The sequence below is a fragment of the Ranitomeya variabilis genome, chromosome 2, assembly GCF_051348905.1.
Source record: "Ranitomeya variabilis isolate aRanVar5 chromosome 2, aRanVar5.hap1, whole genome shotgun sequence".
NCBI lineage: Eukaryota > Metazoa > Chordata > Amphibia > Anura > Dendrobatidae > Ranitomeya > Ranitomeya variabilis.
Window position 1 is genome coordinate 768965122 of NC_135233.1, and position 21284 is coordinate 768986405.

Consider the following 21284-nt stretch of genomic DNA (forward strand, 5'->3'; position numbering starts at 1 on the left):
AATCTCCCCACACCAGCAGCAGGCGACAACATGGAGTGTCGCCTCCATGTATCCTCTCCTGGAGCCAGGCCTAATGCCGGACAACTGGCCCTGTCCACCTGGGGACTGAACTCCGTGGATGTACAGAGGCCCCTCTCTATGGCGTCCGAGCAGCCCCCACTGTCCCACCACTGTGAAAGCGGATGGCACAAGGAGGCGGACGGTTCCTCTCCACCTCCCTAACAAAGGGATGATGGATTGAGGTTTAGCCCTCTATCCCTGCACCATCCGCGCTGCAATACCTGACATCCGCGGCGGCTCCACCGATGGTGAGTGGATCCTGCCAGCGATGGGCTTCTTCAGCGGGATATTCACAGTCAGTCTCAGGCTTCCCTGTGGCCCACCTCCCTGAGGTAACGCTCCGGCCGGCTACATAAATTTAGCCCCCGGCTTCAGCCGGTGTAGGCCGCACCCCGGAAGCGTACTATGGCGCCCTAAGGCGGCTCTGCCCGTTTTCCTGGCGCTTTTCGCCTGGCACGGAAGCGCTCAATTTTCTCGGCCACTGCAACGCCTCTTCACTTCTACGCTGGCGCCGGCTGCAGAAATTTAGGCCCCGGCTTGGGCCTATTCATGGAAGTCTCGAGGCTCCGCCCACGACGTGCCTGTGGCTCCGCCCCCCGAATTGGCGCTTCTCGCTCTCTGCGAGATTTTATCTAAAGGCGCATGACCAGTATTCCCTGGTCTTAAAGGCACACGACCAGTATTCCCTGGTCTTAAAGGCACACGACCAGCAGTATTCCCTGGTCTTAAAGGCACATGACCAATCCGAAGCCGGTCATAAATGAGGAGCCTTCCGCCGCTGATCCCAGTTTATCCCGGTGTAACTAGTTCCGTCAGTGGACTTCGTCACTGCCGCAACCCATGGTTTTTCTGACCAAGAAATTGAATCCCTCCGTGATCCCTCCGTGGCTCGGAGTGCTCGCAGGACCGATATACATGGTCCCTCTCCTACATGGGATCCGTCAGCTAGCAGGGGCCGCGAGTATTCTAGAAAAGTACAGGCGTCTAGAAACGTACAAACATCTACAAAACGGAAGTTTTCATTTCATGATCTCTCTCCAAGGATTTGCTGTCAACAAGACTCTGAACATGGATCGGATATTGCCTTGGACCTGGACTTGCCAGAGCTTCAGTAAAGGATGAACTCGCCTATTTATATCATCATCCAATCTCTGTACATTGACGAGGACTCCAGTCCTACTCTAGACTACAAGTAAAACAAAGATCCTAAAACTATGGAATCCAAGATATAAAAACAATAAAACTTAAAATAAATCTATAAAAAATCTAAAAAAATTTTTGAGAAATAATAATGAGGAAAGGTACAATGCACTAAAATGCCTTTATTACATAAATATGTATTTATACAGGGCAACAATAGGCAACTCAAAAGTGTGCCTGTAACTGGAGGACAAAATGGTAAAATTAAACAGCAAAAATAGCACCAATATTGTAACGGACACCGAGAAGGCAGAATATAAAAGAGAAAAAGTTCATACATATATGTAAGAAAGTATAAAAACATATATATATGTATATATTATGTATATAAATAACAAATTTAGTAAAAAATCTGTATATAAAAAGATGGCCTTAAAAAAAGGGGGGGAGGGGAGATATAAACACTGAGCAAAGCTGAATAAGGTACGATCATAAAATATATATATGTGCAAAGACGTGTATAGTAAACACATACTACATATAAGGTGCACACAATGAGTAATAAGGTGCAAATGAAAGTGCAAAGTGTAATGCAAGCTGGTTGAAACAAAAAATATATATATATATAAAACAAAATGAGTGATAAGATACAATTGAACACACAAAGTGTTAAAGTGGTGAGGGATAAACCCTAAATCACGAAACTTGCTCAATGTGAAAATTACATACGGCCACAAAAAATATATATATATTTACCAATGCCCGCTAAGTGTCCAGGTCCTCCAGATACCGCACACCCCGACGCGCGTTTCGGACTGTGTCCTTCGTCAGGGGGTGGCTGACGAAGGACACAGTCCGAAACGCGCGTCGGGGTGTGCGGTATCTGGAGGACCTGGACACTTAGCGGGCATTGGTAAATATATATATATTTTTTGTGGCCGTATGTAATTTTCACATTGAGCAAGTTTCGTGATTTAGGGTTTATCCCTCACCACTTTAACACTTTGTGTGTTCAATTGTATCTTATCACTCATTTTGTTTTATATATATATATATATATTTTTTGTTTCAACCAGCTTGCATTACACTTTGCACTTTCATTTGCACCTTATTACTCATTGTGTGCACCTTATATGTAGTATGTGTTTACTATACACGTCTTTGCACATATATATATTTTATGATCGTACCTTATTCAGCTTTGCTCAGTGTTTATATCTCCCCTCCCCCCCTTTTTTTACGGCCATCTTTTTATATACAGATTTTTTACTAAATTTGTTATTTATATACATAATATATACATATATATATGTTTTTATACTTTCTTACATATATGTATGAACTTTTTCTCTTTTATATTCTGCCTTCTCGGTGTCCGTTACAATATTGGTGCTATTTTTGCTGTTTAATTTTACCATTTTGTCCTCCAGTTACAGGCACACTTTTGAGTTGCCTATTGTTGCCCTGTATAAATACATATTTATGTAATAAAGGCATTTTAGTGCATTGTACCTTTCCTCATTATTATTTCTCAAAAAAATTTTTAGATTTTTTATAGATTTATTTTAAGTTTTATTGTTTTTATATCTTGGATTCCATAGTTTTAGGATCTTTGTTTTACTCTTACACCGAATGGTTTGCCATTCATCTAATAAGTAGTGGTCTTCTTGTAATTGTACAATTTTACACAAATTATCATTGCAGCCCAATTGTGGCTTTATTATTTTTAGTTATTTGATTGACCACCACTTTTGTCCTACTCTAGACTACACAGTGTCCTTCATAAGGAGACTAAACTCCCTCGTAGAGCATTTGCCATCCAGTCCGGATATGCGATTCAGTGGACAGAAGCCTCTACGTGGGATGCCATGCCTGGTCTGATTTTTAAGGGCACCGATCTCCTCACACCATCAACAGACAGGCACACGGAGTGTCGCCTCCAGGTATCCACTTCTGCATCCAGGCCTAACGCCAGACAACCTGTCCTGTCCACCCGAAGACCTGAACTCTGTGGATGTACAGAGGCACCCTTTTCGGGCGTCTGAGCACCCCCCTCTGCATCACGACTATTTAAAAGAAGATGCAAGAAGGCTGATGATCCCTCTCCACTTCCCTGTTAAGAGGATGGTGGATCGAGGGTTCCTAATTTTTAACTCTGCACCGTCAAAAGAGAGCGGCGATGGCAAGAGACTATGACCTGCTGGATGCGGCCGCGCATTCTGCCACTTGGCAGATTAACCGGGTACCATCTCCTGTGATTTACCTACCAGTATCCCTGCCCGATGTGTCATCAATTGAAAATGCCACGGTCTGTCATATAGCAAATATGGTTTGTTCCGTTTTATAGCTTCGGGTCCAGCCCTCTACCCTCCCTAGCCGCCGCATGGATTGCTAGAGCAATGGTCTCCTGGCTGGAGACCTTAACTACTTTTGATTCACACCAGTAACCCTTTCCTGAAGACAGTACAGCTGGTCAATCAGATCTTTTGAGCGGGAGACTAACAAAGGATCGTACGTTCCTACAGCCCCGACCAGCAGTGGAAGGGTTGTCCAGGACAGTCTAGATCTAAGGGATCTTGGTTCCAAAAAGGGGAACGAGAAGTAGGACCGATCCTGGACCTCAAGCTTCTAACAACCTTTCACAAGATTCTTCTTCTTCGAATGGAGTTCCTCCGCTCAGCCATTACTTCACCAGAAAAAGGTGCAGTTTCTGGCATCCATCGACATTCGGGATGCTTACCCTCTTCAAAAATTCCTTCGCCTTTCCATTGGTGAGCAGCATTTTCAAGTCACGACCTTGTCTTCAGCCTTGCTACCGCACCCAGAGTGTTCGCAAGGCTCATGGTGGCTGTCCTGTTCCTCTTGCACCCTAGAGGCGTGGTAGTCTTGCCCTGTTTGGTCGACTGTCTAGCCGCCCTTCTAGGACTACGCTAAGTAGTCTATATCACTTGCGATACCCTCTCACCTGGGCTGGTGGCTAGACTTAGACAACTTCTCATTTCCAGCCCAGCAGATATCCTTTTTGAGGATGATCCGGTACTCTTCCAGAAGGATGGTAATTCTCCCTCCAGACAAGGTCATGGTCCTTCAACAGGGAGCTTGCGCACTTGATCACTCATCCCCTCATTTCATTCGATTTGCTGGGAGGGTTCTGAGGAAAAATGGTGATAACAATGGAAGCAATTTCCTTCGCTCTGCTCGTTTTCAGCAAGTCAAACAGACTTTCAGATGGTAGTCTCTGAGCTCCTTATTCATCCAGGGCCTTTCTCCCAGTTCAGTGGTTACTAGTAACTACCAATGCCAGTCCTCTACTCCCGATTATTGCTCTGGAGATCCGAACGGTAGTCCTACAGTAGGTCCACTGCCTTCTGGCGGGTCAACCCATCTGAATTAAATTGGACAATGCCACGGCTGTGTCATACGTCAATCATCTAGCAGGTACCCACATTCAGGCGCCATGGCCGAGGTACCTCACATTCTCTGATGGGCCGAAATCTATCACTCGGTGATCTCGGCAGTACATATCCCAGGAGTATAACTCTGGGCGGCGAACATATTCAGCCGTCAGGGTTTCGCCTCAAGTGAGTGGGAACTTTACCCGGAAGTCTTCCATCAGACCTGCCTTCACTGGAGCTCTCCAGTTGTAGTTCGGATGGCATCCAGACTGATCGCCTGTGTACTCGAATTCGTGGTTCGGCCTCGAGATCCAAGAGCCATCGCACTGCATGCTCTGGTTCTTCCGTGGTACCAGTTTCCATAACTCCCCTTCCACTACTTCCGAAAGCTTTTCAGAAGCAGAAAGGGCACCAGTGATCCTCGGAAATCCGCACTGACCACATCAGTTTTTTGTTTTTTTTTTGCTTGCGGAGCTGGTAGCTTTCCGCCTTTCTGCAACAAAACTGCAAGTAGGGACTTTCTCGCAGGAAGTTTTCACACGTAGTTCTTCCCTATCTTCCCTATCGCACACCATTAGATCATTGGGACCTTAATGGTTCTAGGAGTATTACAGTAGGCTCCTTTTTTGATCCGGACAGACCTTACTATTAGGGAAGGTCGCCCCTTTTTTCTCTGCGATACCCTCATCCTGACGAGTCTTCGGTGCTAACGGGTCCTTTCAGACTTTTTTCCCTTATTTCCTTCAAGGCAAGGTTGTCCTCAGGCCATCCCCGTCCCTTGTTACCAAGGTGGTATTGTATTACCACTGTTATGAGGGAATAGTTCTTCCCTCATCTCTTTCGGCACCAGTCCACAAAATGGAATGAGTTCCCCATATTTTGGACGAAGCGAGTGCTCTGAGTAGGTACGTCTCGGGGACGGCGTCCTTCCGAAGGTTGGACACTGTATCTTGGGCTTCCTGACGGTAAGAGGAAGGCTTCCTGACGTTTACAGGAAGGGTTTAGCCGTCTTCATCGGCCATTTAGCCTGGTGTATTCCTTTCACCATCCAGGAGTCCTTCCTTGTTAGATGTCAGCCTATCTCCCTGTCTGTCGTGGGTTCTAGGCACCAGGTGTCGACAAGACACGCCTGCAAGCTTGTGGATTTGTCTAGTCCGCATGCATTCTTGAAGCACTATAATTCCCACACTTCCACAGATGGGAGTCTGGGCAGGCGGACTCTGCAGGCCGCGGTGGCGCACTTGTAAGTAGCGGTTACACAGGGCCTGATCTGATGTTGTCCCCACCCAGGGACTGCTTTGGTACGTCCCACGGTCTGTGTCCCCCAATGAGGCGAAGGAGAAAGAGGGATTTTTGTGTACTCACCATAAAATCCTTTTCTCCGAGCCAATCAATGGGGGACACAGCTCCCACCCTGGTATTAGCTTATGCTTGTTTTTATAATCTGATATGCTATACTCTCATATATAATATGACATGCTGTAAGCTCATATGTTGTTACTGATCTCCTACTGCTTTTACACCGAACTGATTAGCTGAGAGCCAGCAGGAGGGTGTATACTGCAGGGGAGGAGCTAACTTTCTTTGTATCACTTAGTGTCCTCCTAGTGGCAAGCAGCATAACACCCACGGTCTGTGTCCCCCAATGATTGGCTCGGAGAAAAGGATTTTACGGTGAGTACACAAAAATCCCTCTTTTTATGTAGCTTATGAAACTTTAATGTATTTTATTTTCTATTAAAAAGGCTTAACTAGTCTATGCTTTTTAATCTTTTATTGTAGCTTATTTCCCTTTATGTGGCAGTATTTGGAGAAGAAAATGCCCCTTACTTGGGAACACGACATTTTCACATCAATCCTCAAAATATACAGGTAAATCTGCAATGTGAATTGTTGCCATATTGTATGATCGTTTGAATAACCTCATGCTCAAGGTTGGAAAGCAGTAGGGTTGTACTCAAGGGAAGGAGACCTTTGTATTCTAAGATAGGTCTTATTTCACTGATCTATGTGTAACAAATGAAAATATTTTAAAGGAGTTGACTGACCGTAAAATATAAGGAATGGACTGATTAGGCATGCTGGGCCTTTCAGCCTGCCGCAGATCCAGTTCAGGCAGCTGTAAGGGTCTTCGCTGACTCCAGAAGACTAGATGACCATGATGGGTTCTTGTAGTCACCTGATCATTGCAACCAATTACAGGCTGCAGCCTTGCTGTGATTTTGGGACAGGGCAGACAGCTGGCGGAGACCTCCGACTTGGCCTGCGCAGGATCGGCGGGGCTGCTGGAAGGCGAGTTAGCCTTTTTATTATTTTGCTGTTGGACAAACCCTTTAATTAGTAAATATAACTTTCTTTAAGCTTTTGTTTCATAATTGAACATGAAGACCGTAACCTGTAACTGTATCTAAATGAAATGATTACCGAACTACACACATTTGATGTAAAAGCCATGTGTTTTTCTTCCTCTTCTCAACTTTGCTTTCCTAAAGGTTATTCCAATAATTATTTCAATAATTGAAGATGTCGGAAATATTCTACCTTACCATTGTTTTTTTGTGCCTTCATACATCAGGTTGGCTTTTCTGTTCTTCCTCGTGGTGCCAGTTGCTCTACAACTAAACGCCAACACCTGTCTCTTCTCCACCACTCCCTTCAATCCCTTGAACCAGTAATGAAATGCGTAGAAATGGGCTGGATGGTTATACTTGTAGGCCCTGCAGCTGTGGGGAAGACCAGCCTTGTTCAGCTGTTGGCCCTTTTGACAGGAAATAAATTGAACATCATGGCAATGAATAGTGCTATGGACACCACAGAGCTTCTTGGTGGATTCGAGCAGGTACTAAAACTTTGTAAATTACATTTGAAAGTAATCTACCTACTTAGATTTTGAAGCGTAATCAGTTGGTTACCAAGTGTATCAGATGTGTTAAAATTGTTTTTGCCTTGAAATTGTTAATATATAGATTTATTCAGTCATGAGGAAAAACAAAGTACACCCTCTTTATGTTTTAGATATCCGGATACAATAAAGAAAAAAAAATCTTGTCCTTCGAAATACTTAAAATTTGATAATACAATTTCAGATGACAACAGCAAGTGACAGATTACAATATGTTATCATCAAAAAATTATGCATACCATAGGAATGAAAAGGGAAGGTAGCAACCAGGAGATTCTAATCAATTGCTTTTGATTCTTCATTGACAAGTGTGACCACCTCAACAAAGATAGAAGTGTTGGCAATTGGCTGGTCTGCAGGGTTCAGGTAACTTAGAAAATGCCAATGAGGGAAGCCATCAGCAATGATGTTCGAGAAGTGATTGTTGCTGCCCGTCAGTCTGAAAGGTTATAAGACATTTCCCCAAAAATTGAATTTCGTTATTCTACTGTGAGAAAGATTATTCACAAGTTGAAAACATTCAATACAGTTGAAGTGTGTCGCAGCAAGTCCACCCCAAGCTCAGACCATGCTCTCAGCGAAATGGAGATAAAAAAACCCTAGAGATACAACTTTGACTCTAAGCGCCTCAGTTAGCTTGCAGAAAAACTGCTTGTTTATGAGTGTTGCCAAGCGAAAGCCTCTTCTGTCTTAAAAGAACATGACAAGGTGCTAAGTTGCATGTTAACCAACCAAAAGGCTTCTTAGACAATGTCCTTAGGATAGATGAGAGCAAGTGTAGATGTTTAGCCATAATGCCCTATGCCATGTTTGGTGAAAATAATCATATCAGCACATTCGTCTTATGCCGAATGTCAAACACGGTGATGTACGGATGATTTAGGCTGGTTTTGTAGCCATTGGTCCAGGACACTTTGTAGTTAGAGTCGACCAGAATCCGATACGAGACCAAAAAACGCAATTCTGGCATTTTCAATCTTTTTTTTCCTTCTTGTTACGTCATTTACAGATTAGGTCAAAATACCGTAGGCTGAGACAGGTCTGGGCCTCCAGCCTGTCTTCCTCTTATGTGACACTAAGCTAAACTGGTTTAGTCTGGTATCTACAGATGTAGTTTGCAAGGGAGGAGCCGACTTCTTTTAAGTGTAGCTCTTAGTGTCATCCTCCCGGCTGCAGCATTGGCGTACATCCATGGTTTCCTGTGTCAACCCAATGAAGGCTACAAGAAAGGGACTTTACAGTGCCAAAAATCCTCTTTTTGATCAGACTTTTATGAACACGGCGATGACAGATATATTTATTTATTATTAGGGAGAAGGGTGGGGGGATTTGATTGCTTGTACTACTGTATACTATAATACACACAGTGGATTGCAGTATGTAGTAAAAATCACATTGTTGTTTCAAGCTTCACCTAGGCCTGAGGAGTACCAAGATGGCAGCATTGGGGGCTCTCATCCAGCCCCCGGCTGTCAAACACCACTGTCAGGGCTACCACAGCTTAGGTTTGGCCATAGCTGTTAGATGCTGGCTATTTAGCATAGCCGGTATCTGCCGCACGTTGAGAGTTGAGTTCCTGAGCACTCTCCATACGTGATCATCTTCACAAATACATATGTGATTTGGGGTTAAAAGTTGTACTTGGTTTCTCTCATGTCTGTAGATGCAGAGATTTGTAGGGATATATTGAACAATTGCTGTGTAATTTTCATTTACAAAACGCTGTGTTCCCCATGCTGTCAGAGGGAAAGCCTATTCTAGGGCAGAAGTTTTCTTCCCCTTCTGTTAACATAGCCACATAGGGGCTTGTATTTTATAGGACAAGTTGTAGTTCTGAGTGAACATTATTCACTGTACTACTGGAAAACCGTTAAATTACAAGTGAGGTGATATAATGAAGGGAAAAAAATGCTATCTTGCCACTGTTTTTTAGGTTTGGTTTTTAGAGTATCCATTGGGTCACTGCTCAGTTGACGGTTTACTATTTATATGACCATGTAGCTCTTTCAAAGCAAAGTCCAGCAATACATTTATATTTCCAATCTGTTCTTCTGTTTTTTGAGAAATCGACCTGTGAATTGATATGGAAATGAAACTAAATTATTAGTGGATCTGAAATCTGTCGCCCCAGGTCTATTCCTTGCCCAGTGCTGCCGCCTTCTGCTTGACTAATGGCTCCTTTTATCTGAAGTCATGCACTTTAGAGGCTGTTAATCGAGCAGGTGGAGCTGACACTGCCCAGGAAATAGACCTGGAGTGACACAGGCTCCAGATCTACCATTGTCCTTCAGCCTCATTTGCATATCAATGTAAACATTGATTTCTGAGTCAAGGAGGAACAGGCTGGCAATGTAAAGGTATTGCTAGGCTTGTCTTTGAAAGAGGTACAAGTGCACATAAATAGTTTGGGGGTAAAATCCTGCTCACAGATTCCCTTTAAGGGTATGTGCACATGTTTAGGATTTGGCTGCAGATCCGCAGCGGATTTGGCCCTGCGGATCCGCAGCAGTTTTCCATGCGGTGTACAGTACCATGTGAACCTTTGGAAAACTAAATCCGCAGTGCACATGCTGCGGAAAATACCGCGCGGAAACGCTGCGGTTTATTTTCCGCAGCATGTCAATTCTTTGTGCGGATTCCGCAGCGTTTTACACCTATTCCATTATAAGATTCCGCAGGTGTAAAAACGCAGGCGAAATCCGCACAAAAACTGCACCAAATCCGCAGGGAATCCATAGGTAAAATGCAGGGCGTTTTACCTGCGGATTCTGCAGAACCCGCGCGGAAAAATCCGCAATGGAACCGCAACGTGTGCACATTCCCTTGCATTAAAAAGCATATATAATCTTAAAGTGACTAACTAAAATATTATATATTGGAAACATCTTCTTATTAACTTATCTTCATATTAACATTTTAGGCTGATATCAACAGACCGTGGCAGCAGTTCCTTGATCAGGTTTGGAATGCAGTGGTAACGTTGGTAAGGGATAGTCTTCTTGCTACAGACATATCTCCAGATGAAACTGAAATTTTGTTGCGTTCCTGGAGCAATTTAAATCTCTCACACAAGGCCAAATCTATGCTAGATGAAGGACATGGCATTTCTACTGAGGTGCTGAACAAGCTGGATGCTTTGCTGGTGCAAATCCAGAAGCTGAATGGAAAACTCAACTCCTTCTCGAAAGCAGGTGTGTACATTTCTGTTTTCTGAATATACATGTTCTGTGCACCGTAAAACTTCAGATGGTGGAGGAGAAAAAAATTGAAATAATAAACATGTTACTGATTTTATTGTTACCTGAAGCGTGTGGTTTTTATTTTCAGAATTTACAGCCATTTTGGAAAGTTTGCGCAATTTTAAGGATCAGCTCCTTCATTCTGTAGAGGGACAGACTGGTGGAACATTTGAATGGGTCGATGGCATTTTGGTGCAGTCTCTGCGTGCAGGAGACTGGCTTCTGATGGACAATGTCAACTTTTGTAGGTATGTTTTATTCAATTAGCCTTTTTGGGCTTCAGAATTGCTGGCAAATGTCTTGATGGTTGCTTGATTGTAGAATTTAGATGCAATTTCTTAGACTAATTATAACCAGGTGAATTTTTTTTCCGCTCATGGTTTTTCTCCCCTTCTGAGAGATATAATGTAATTTTTTTGATAATAATGAATCTCCCCAAGCTAACATAATCATGAAGAGTAAGTTTAAAGCTCATCTATAGCAGAAATATACGGAGGATGCACCATCTAGCCCCACACTGAATAATGGGTGAAATATTATATTTATGTGTTCTGCCACACTATGAACCATATGACACTAACCCAATTGTATTTACCAGCACACAAAAAAATGGAACAGGCACATATGTGAACCAGGTCTCAGTGGCTTACATAGAGTAGCATTACTTAAAAAAAAAAAAAAAAACAATAAAAGTGTTTTCCTACAATTGATGTCTCGCTTATCTGCCTCCTGATGGCTTGGAACACCCACTAATCGAGAGGGGGTCCTTAGCCCCCTGTTTTTCCACATTGAGCCTTATTGTAGGACACTGTGATTATTGAATCCATTGGCTCAGATTCATCAAGGCGATTACACGAGAAATCTTGCTTAAAATGCTTTGAAAAGTAGCAAAATTTGCAACGTTCTGCATTTTCACACTATTTTCATCCAGCTTGGCCAAAATGCCGTGTGGTGACCCCTGCTTGTCTAATTCATGACAAGCTGCGGCGTACCTTACACCACAATTTTTACTCCAGTCAATGACAGGAGTAACATTTGTGGAAAGGCACACACCGATTTTGAGATATTGCTGAGTCATTAATAGAATCAGGAGTGTCTAACTCCAACATGCCCCCTCTACAAGACTTTCGTGAACAATGCCGATCTTGATGTATCAGAGTCATCGTTTTTCCTCTATGCATGGCAAACTTCATTAGCTGCAGGTGGTGACCTTGAGTTTGCCCCGGGACAAATATGTCTGCCATTAAAGTTTTAAACAGCTGGAAATGGCATTTCATAGTGCTGTGTTGCCCTGGCGTACAATGGACATCTCCGCACTATGCTCTGAGTGTTCAATCCTAAAGCTGGAAGCGAGAGTTTAGCACAAAGATTTTCAGGATCATGGTCAAGCAGCCGCCTCTGTACTCCTTATATGCTGGTCCCATAGTCTTGTGAACGTGCTGGTACTTACCAGTATCCCTGTCTCCTCTTCTAATTTGCAAGCCAGGTGTGTCGTATCATTTATGCATTTTACTGCAACGTAATCCCATCATGTGGCTTTCTAATCAGAAGAGGCATCGGGGGTGCCAGCAAGTAAGAGGAGGTTCACCTCCTTTCAACCATCAACTACTAATTTGGCTACTGGACCATCGTTCTGCTAATCTTTTTGCTCCAACCCCACGTTCTTAACGGGACATGCCCAAAAATGTACACTCGCAGAAATCTTGGGTTTTTTTTGGTTTTTTTTTCTACCTGACATTATATTCATGTAGTAATGCAAAACTTTAAAGGGAACCTGTATCTAAGTCAAAAGTGGTCAGATTTTGCTCCTACTTTTAATCCTCCTGCACCTGCAGACCTTGTGCCCCCACCCTAAGTTTTCATTTTTTTTTATTTTCCAAATGGTTCCATAGATATGAGCTTTTTTATATAGTGATTTTTTTTATGGTGTTAACTAAGGGGGCATTGAAGCAGTGTAATAATGCTGAGCAGGCTATAGCTGCGCCTCCAGATATCCCTATAAATAATCAAGTAAAGAGAATGTATATTATGAGGGGGGAAAAAACATTAATTGCTAATTGTTCCGTATTAACCTCATGGAACTCTGAAGGGCTTCTATAACCGAAAGATAGGTCGTGTTTTCTGTATACAGGTTAAGACAATAAAGTGAATGCTCCTAGGGGTTAACCAGACATGTACAAAAGGAGGGGGGCCAAAACCGACTTTGGAAGAAAAGATTACATGGAAGGGAGCTCTGGAGGACAGATCAGTCAACTCAGACACCCTTCAAATGGAGGTTATGGCCATCAGAAATGCCACTTTCCATTAAAAGAATTTTGAGGAGGTACTAGGTAGGGGCTCTTAGGTTGACTCTTGGAGCGCAGATATAACCAGATTTGAGGTCCTAAGGTTCCACTGAATACCTGTAAGGAGGGATGCAGGGAGTTTGGAGGAAAGTTTTAACCTTGCATGCACCAAAAGCGCATTGAAACGGTGGAAATCTGCCTCTTCAAGGAGACTAGGTTGAGGTCTGCATCCAGACAACACTGAAGAAAGGAAAGAATTCTAGAAAGAAAAAAAATAAATAAAAATTGGATGGAAGCCCTCCTCTTCACATCAAAGAAAGTTAGATCTCCAGGTATAATGCTGAACTTTAAAAAATATCATGGCTCATAGGTCACCTGTTCTACATTAGTAAACTGCTGATATAAACGCTCCTCTTAAAGGACGAGCCACTAGTGATGCACGCAGATATCATCCCCTCTTTATATATAGCATAGTCTGAACTGCACTCGGACAGACCATTTAATCCCTGAACCCCTGCTTTAGCAGGCACTTTATTAAACGAAGCTGAGGTTATGCGGGATGAAAGTGGGTAGCCTTTTGACAGACTGTCGGGGAGAGAGGGGTGGTGCCATGAGGCATCTGTGCTTAGCTGGATAAGGTTAGCGTACCGTGCCCGGCAAGGCCAATCCAAGGCTAGAACACCTTCTACTTAGGAAGGAAGGGAGAAAACTCTGCCCATGGAGTGACCAGAACGTCACACGGTCGAGAGCGTCCCCTAGTTCTATTAAAGAGGAATATTTAATATATATTAATCTGTGTTGCATGTTTATGGTTCTCTGCTTTAAAAAAAAAATGGTTGCAATTCATTAAGGGGAATTATGCTATGACTGTAAGGTGTAATTCTCTACTCTACAAAGTCGTCTGTTTATTTATCTGAAAATAAATTAATTTTCTTTATTTTTGCAGTTCCTCTGTGCTGGATCGTCTCAATGCATTACTTGAACCTGGAGGAGTACTCACAGTCAGTGAGCGAGGAGTCATTGATGGAACCATCCCCACTATATTGCCGCACCCTAACTTCAGGTGAATTTTTCTGTAGTTCTAGAATATATGGAAAAATATTTTGTGTTCCAAAAAAAGAGTTTGAAAATTGCAAAATGAGTATCTTTAGACTTTTCTAAAATGCCTTTTAATTTTCGAGGCTGTTCCCACGTTTTCTGTAAGGATCACTTCCACTCTCCTTTCAGTTCGTCACCCAAAATCAGAAGTTTATCTAGAACAATGTTTCCTCGTTATCTTCTGGAACCTGTTCTAACTCTTGGTAGTTACAGCAGTGCTGAGAACTGAATTTAGGCTCATGTTGGTGCAAAACTTTCATTCTGTTAAATTTAGATCTCTTTACATAAACTGAGTTCAGTTTGTCTTACTTGTTTGAAATATTTTTTTTTCTGTAGACTTTTTATGACAATGGATCCTGCTCATGGGGAAATCTCCAGAGCCATGAGGAATCGTGGTGTTGAGCTATACATACATGAAGATGGTGATTCTGCACTGGATTCTTATGACATTAAGACTTTATTGAACAGTCTTGGCGTGATTGGAGATAATTTATGCAATGCTTTGAAACATGTGCATAAAGAGATCAATGAGACCATAATTGGTAAGTAGAAGAGACTGATGCTAACATACCATCATAGAGCAGTTTCATCATTTTTAAGTATTAATATGGGCATAAAGATGATAAAATGCTGAGAAAAGTCATCCCTGTATGCCTCGTATCAGATGCCATGTTGTTGAGAAATCATCTTTTATCACTTTACATAAATGACCTCTTCTAAGCTCAGGGAGGATGTTGCCTGGAAGATAACTCTGCCTCCAGAGATTATTTTATATGAAGGGGGCATTACCATTGTAAAGTGTAATGGCCGCTCTCCTGATCTCACTGCAGAGCTGTGTGTGGTTATAACTGACACATCTGCAGGTTCCTCTCAGCTTCCATCTCACAGGCAGACAGGGTTGCAATACTGTTGCAATACAGCAGAGCTCATGGAGATGCAAAAGATGTGTTTACCAGAAGACAAAGTTTATTTCTCCTGTTCTGTGTTAGGCCGGGTTCACATTGCGTCAATGGCAATGCGCTGACAGCATCCGTTACATAGCGGCACTAACGCTATGTAATGGATGCGTTAGGGCACTCATTGACTGCCATTATGTAGCGCATTGCTAACACATGTCATAATTGGCATGCGTTAGCGATGTGCCGTCATTCTGTGATGGACCCTCGGAAGCGGTCTGCAGCTTTTCGGGGTCCGTCACCGCTAGTGCAGATGGAGCATCTGTGCTAGCGCGATCGCATAACGCGATCTTTAAAAGGCACTTGCGTTGTGCAGTCCGTTTAACGCATGCGTTAAACGAACTGCACTTAACAGAATGTGAACCTGGCCCTAGTAAATTGTCTCACACTGGTAACTCCCCCTTCATGTAAAAAAATCTCTGGAGGCAGAGTTATCTTCCAGGCAACATCTTCCCCATAGCCTGGAAGAGGTCATTTACATAAAGTGATAAAAGATGATTCTCATCAACAAGGCATCTGATACGACGGATACAAGGGTGACTCTTCTCAGGAGTCTATAACCTGTATGCCAATATTAATTGTTTAGATATGTCAAATGTGAGAGATTCCTTTTAAATAGTTAAGACTTTTAATGTAAAATTTACTGTTGGTTTCAGGCAACACCTTCAAAGAGGACCTGTCACCAGGTCAAAACTGGCCAGTTTTTGCTTTCATTTTATTTTTGTTGCCAATCCCCCTCGCCCACCGTAATTATGACATGATTTTTATCCACCCTACAGAATCTTCTAAGGGAGTGAGAATCACAGGATTACCTGGGGACATCTCTTTAGGCTGCTTTGTATAATTACCCTGTGAGCATCACCTCCTTGTAAAGACCAGAAAAGGCCCATTTCTCAGTAACTGTAATGCGGATGTTTAAAAAAAAAAAAGTATCCTCCAAAGATCAGACATGGAATAGGAGAAAAAAACTGGCCACTATTGCCCTGATGACAGGTCTTCTGTAGACTGCTTCTCAAAAGTTGGTGATTTTTATATTCTTTTATGAGCTAACATTGTTACTTTTTTAATGTTTACATCACTTTAAGGTTCTCCATGCAGTTCGCTTTCTTATTTGCTTCATGCTGGTGTTCTGCTATCCCAGCAGCTACAAAGAGGAATTGACCTAGAACATGCATTCCAAAAGGCTTGTAGTGAAGTGTTTGTCTACTCACAACCCACGGCTGTGGTCCAGCGGGTAAGTTCTCTCAGTAAATGGTAAATTTGGTGCATATTTGGTTTGCCCAACACAAGGCTGCTACCAAAATAATTTTCTCCATCGCCTCATGGGGGACACAGACCGTGGGTGTATCCTGCTGCCACTTGGAGGCTGACACTAAGTTAATGCAAAAAAGTTAGCTCCTCTGCAGTATACACCCTCATGCTGGCTACCAGAGAACCAGTTCTTGCTTAGTGTCCGTAGGAGGCACACTGGTCTGGTCTTAAGACCTAAAGTTTTTTATTTTATTTTTCAACTTTTTTACCTTTTTCATTTTTTATTTTTATTTTTACTACAGACGAATGGGGCGACTGATCCTTTCAAGGTTCCGATCTCCTCAAACCATCAATAGTGTCGCCTCTCCGTATCCTCTCCTGCGACGTGGGATGCCATGCCTGTGCTGAATTTTTTTTAGGGGCGACGGGTCCCTTAAAGGGCTCCGAACTCCCTGCACCTTACGGACAAGCACATGGAGTATCGCCTCCACGTATCCTCTTCCGCAGCCAGGTCTAATGCCGGACATTAGCCCTGTCCCATCCTAGGAGATTAACCCCTTGGATGTACAGAGGCCCCTGTGTGGCGACCAAGCAGCCCCCATTGCACCACCACTGTTAAAGCGGATGGCACAAGGAGGCGGATGGTCCCTCTCCACCTCCCTATTAAAGGGATGGTGGATCGAAGATGATCCCTTTATCCCTGCACTGTCCAGCAGTGGCAGCAGGAAGACATGTACCCACCGCATATCGCTTGCTTACCTGCCACCCAGCAGCTTCTCCAGGTAAGTGTCGGGGCTGGAGGGCTCTGGGCAAGCAGTCTGAGGCGGCGCTGGATAGAGGAGGGGGGCTTCTCCTGGCGGCGTGGGGTTCCTGGTCTTCCGGTACCTGCAGCAGCCAATGCCGATAAATTTAGTCCCCGGCTTCGGTTCTCTGCTAGGCCGAATTCTGTAACTCCGCCCCTGCTATGACACGTCCCGGTGGCTCCGCCCACCTTTCTGGTCACCTTTCACCATCCTGTACGAGAAGCATCTCTCCTAATCTCGGCGGCCGTCTCCCCTTCTCCGACGGACCCTCCGGACACACATCGGCATCCGGCAGTGGTCTATGAGGCGATTTTGTCAGGAACAACTCACCGCAGGCGTCAACACTCTCTGGGGACGCTCAGCAGCTACAGTGCCACGCAGAAGGACCTAGGGACACAGGATCTGGGTAAAGGAACGCTGCTCTAGACCACCCTCCTCCTCCCTGCTGTAATCCATTTTCACTGCAGGAATTCCCTAAGTTTTTAAAGGGAACGCATAGAAGGGTACAATGTCGCAGCCTAAAGCATCTAAAAAGGCTAACAAGGCTATTGCAGTCTTCTTCACTTCATGTACCTCCTGCCAGTCTGTCTTTTCTAAGGCTCAGACATTACCGCTCTGCAATGCCTGTGACCCCAAATGCCCTCAGGAGCCCTCCGCCACCACCGAGCCCAGTGTACCTAGCCCCCCTGAGTGGGCTTCGTCACTGTCACAACCAATGGCTTCTCTGGCCAAAGCGATTGAACCCCTCCAGGGATCGGAGTATGTGCAGGTCTGACATAACTGGACCCTCTCCCATACTTAAGCAGTTGGTCAGCGGGGGCTGAGAGCACTCTAGAAACCTACAGGCATCTGGGAAAAGGAGCCACAGCATGTCCCCAGAGCATTCACGTGCATTCTCGTCCGTGAGTTCTGCTTCTCGCTCTCCCTCTCCAGGGGTCAGTTGCTAACGCAAATCTGAGTACGACGGATGGCTCCTTGGACCTGGGTTCACCAGACTTCCAGAAAACTTTAGCAGTTCACCCTGAGTTTACGGCCATACTCAATTGTCACAGGGAGTGACCGGACAAACGCTTCACAGGACAAAAGTCTCTTGAAGCGAAATATCCTTTTTCGGCTGTGCCGAGGAAGGACTGGGCTGAATCCCCTGTTGTAGACCCGCCAGTGCCTTACCTGGCATCCAAGACCCTTTTATCCGTATCGGATGTCCTTCATTTGCTGCGGCATGGGTTTCTAACGCGATAGTCTTCTAGACAGATACCCTGGCCAAATCCATTCAGAGCTGCAATCTCCTCTCTGATGCAGTACATCTTGCCAGTCAAATTTCTCAGGCTGGAGATTACCTGGTATACCCATCCCTGGACGCGGCTGGTTGTTCTGCTCTATCGGCAGCGAACGCAGTCACGATCAGAAGAGCATTATGGCTCAGAGAGTGGAAAGCGGACTCTGCATCCAAAAAGTCCTTAATATCTCTGTCTTACCATAGTGGTCGCTTATTTGGTGAGAAGCTGGATCAGCTTATTTCTGATGCCACGGGAGGAAAGAGTAAATTTCTTCCCAAGCAGAGGCTTAGGTGTCCTTTTCCGAGACAACAACAGTTCCATTTCTGATCCTTTCGCTCCAACCCGGGCTGGTCCACTGCCACTACCTCCCCCAAGTCAGGGCGCTCCCCACACAGGGACAGAGGCTCTTGAGTCTCCTACAGACCTAGTCGACAATGGAAAGCTCACCCTAAACATCTAAGGGATCTAGGTCTCAGAGATTTTCCGCCCGCTGACTCTTGGCGTTGTCCAGTTGACATCGGCAGGGTGGGCGGCCGCCTACTTCTATTGTCAGGCCTAGCTGTCCGTCGTCCACGACGAATGGGTCAGAGACCTGGTGTCATCCGGATACAAGATCGATTTTTCTACACGCCCACAACGTTGTTTCTTCCGTTCCTGTCCTCCAGAGGCTAGGGCAAAGATCTTTTTAAGAGCCATAGATACATTGCGTCACGATTGCGTCATTGTCCCCGTTCCGGAAAATGAAAGGTTTCTACTCTAACCTTTTCGTGGTCCCAAAAAAGGATGGAAAGGTGAGACCCATTCTAAACCTCAAACTTCTAAACAAGTTTGTCAAGGTTCATAATTTTCGCATGGAATCTTTGCGTTCAGTCATCGTTTCTATGGAAGAAGGAAAGTTTTTGGCATCCATCGACATCCGAGACGCTTACCTACATATCCCGATATTTCCTTTCCACCAGAGATTCCTGCTCTTTGCCATTCACGACCAGCATTTCCAAATCACGGCCCTGCTTTTCAGCCTCGCCACGGCCCCCAGAGTGTTCACAAAGGTCATGCCATCTTACACTCTCGAGGTGTGGTCATTCTGCCCTACCTGGACGACCTCTTGGTCAAAGGTCCATCCTTCCATGATTGCGAGGTCTATGTTTGCTTTACTTGCGATACCCTTTCTCACCTGGGCTGGCTGATAACCTTAAGCAAGTCATCCTCTGTCCCAGCTCAGCAGATATCCTTTTTAAGGATGACCCTGGACACCTCTCGAGGGTTAGTAATTCTTACTCGAGACAATGTCTTATCCCTTCAACAAGTGGGCCACCCCATTCGAATTCAATCGAACAATACCAGGCTGACCCAGGCTGGTTTTTCTAAACAGGTTGTTTCCACAATGGTCAGTGCTCGCAAGCCGGCGTCAATATGTATTTATCGTCGCACCTGGAAGATGTTTTTAGCTTGGTGCAATGATCGAGGTCTTCCCCCTCTTGTCTTTCTCCATTCCCAACATATTACAGTTTCTACAGACCGGTCTGGACTCGGGCCTGGCCCCTAGTTCTCTCAAGGGTCATATCTCTGCCCTATCGGTCTTATTTCAAAGGAATATCGCGACTAGGCTTCAGGTGAAGACTTTCATGCAAGCGGTGTCACACCTGGTACCCCCCTATTGCATGCCCTTAGAGCTCTGGGATCTCAACTTGGTACTGAGTGTTCTACAGGAACCCCCCTTTGAACCGCTCCAGGACATTTCGCTGACTTTCTTGTCCTGGAAGGTCGATTTCCTGGTGGCAATCACGTCAATCCGGCGATTGACTCAGAACTAGCCGCCCTGTCTTGTCGGGCGCCTTTCCTCAATTAAAATCAGGACAAGGTTGTCCTTAGGCCATCCCCATCTTTCTTGCCCAAGGTCATCTCGTCCTTCCATATGAACAAAGACATTGTTCTTCCTTCACTTTGTCCGGCTCCCATTCACAGAATGGAAAGAGCTCTCCACACTCTGGATCTGGTCAGAGCCCTGAGAAGGTATGTCTCGAGGATAGCATTATTCAGAAGGACGGACGCTTTGTTCGTGATCCCCGAGCGGCATAAGAAGGTCTTCGCTGCTTCAAAGGCCACGATAGCCAGGTGGATTCGTTCCTCCATTCAGGTGTCAGAGGCCAGCACATTCCAGCGGGGATCAGGGCACACTCCACTCGAGTGGTGGGAGTTTCTTGGTCCAATCGACATCAGGAGTCGGCGGAACATGTCTGTAAGGCTGCAACTTGATCCAGCTTACATATGTTCTCAAAGCATTATAATACTTACTCTCAGGCTTCCGCGGATGCAGGCTTGGGAAGAAGAATTCTGCAAGACGCGATTGCGCACACCTAGACAGTTGTTACATGAAGCCTACTTTTTTATGTTGTTATCCCACCCAGGGACTGCTTTGGGACGTTCCATGGTCCTGTGTCCCCCAATGAGGCGATGGAGAAACAGGGATTTTTGTGAGTACTCGCCGTAAAATCCTTTTCTCCGAGCCACTCATTGGGGGACACAGCATCCACCCTGTTAGCCTAATAGTTTGACCGGTTCTTTGGGTTGCCATGTTGTACTCCTGTAAGTTGTTAATGTTTTCCTACTGCTTTTGCACCGAACTGGCTCTCTTGGACACATCACGAGGGTGTGTACTGCAGAGGAGGAGCTGACTTTTTTGTATTAACTTAGTGTCTGCCTCAGAGTGGCAGAAGCATAACACCCATGGTCCTGTGTCCCCCAATGAGTGGCTCGGAGAAAAGTTTTTTTGGGTGAGTGCTCACAAAAATCCCTGTTTTTCCTTCTTACTGCATAATATTGTGTTAACGTACAACACAGACTTTCCCAGAATGTTCTGTTCACCTATGAACGT

At 44.6% G+C, this 21284-nt stretch overlaps 1 protein-coding gene across 2 annotated transcripts in view; it reads left to right on the top strand.

Annotated features, from left to right (window-relative positions):
• Positions 1-21284, top strand: part of MDN1 (midasin AAA ATPase 1) — a 334505-nt gene that overhangs the window by 168261 nt on the left and 144960 nt on the right. For both annotated transcript variants that reach the window (XM_077289726.1, XM_077289727.1), the window contains 7 exons: positions 6378-6467; positions 7171-7434; positions 10418-10688; positions 10825-10984; positions 13968-14084; positions 14456-14661; positions 16161-16309. In XM_077289726.1, coding sequence (XP_077145841.1) covers positions 6378-6467; positions 7171-7434; positions 10418-10688; positions 10825-10984; positions 13968-14084; positions 14456-14661; positions 16161-16309 — 1257 coding nt within the window. The remainder of the gene's footprint in view (positions 1-6377; positions 6468-7170; positions 7435-10417; positions 10689-10824; positions 10985-13967; positions 14085-14455; positions 14662-16160; positions 16310-21284) is intronic.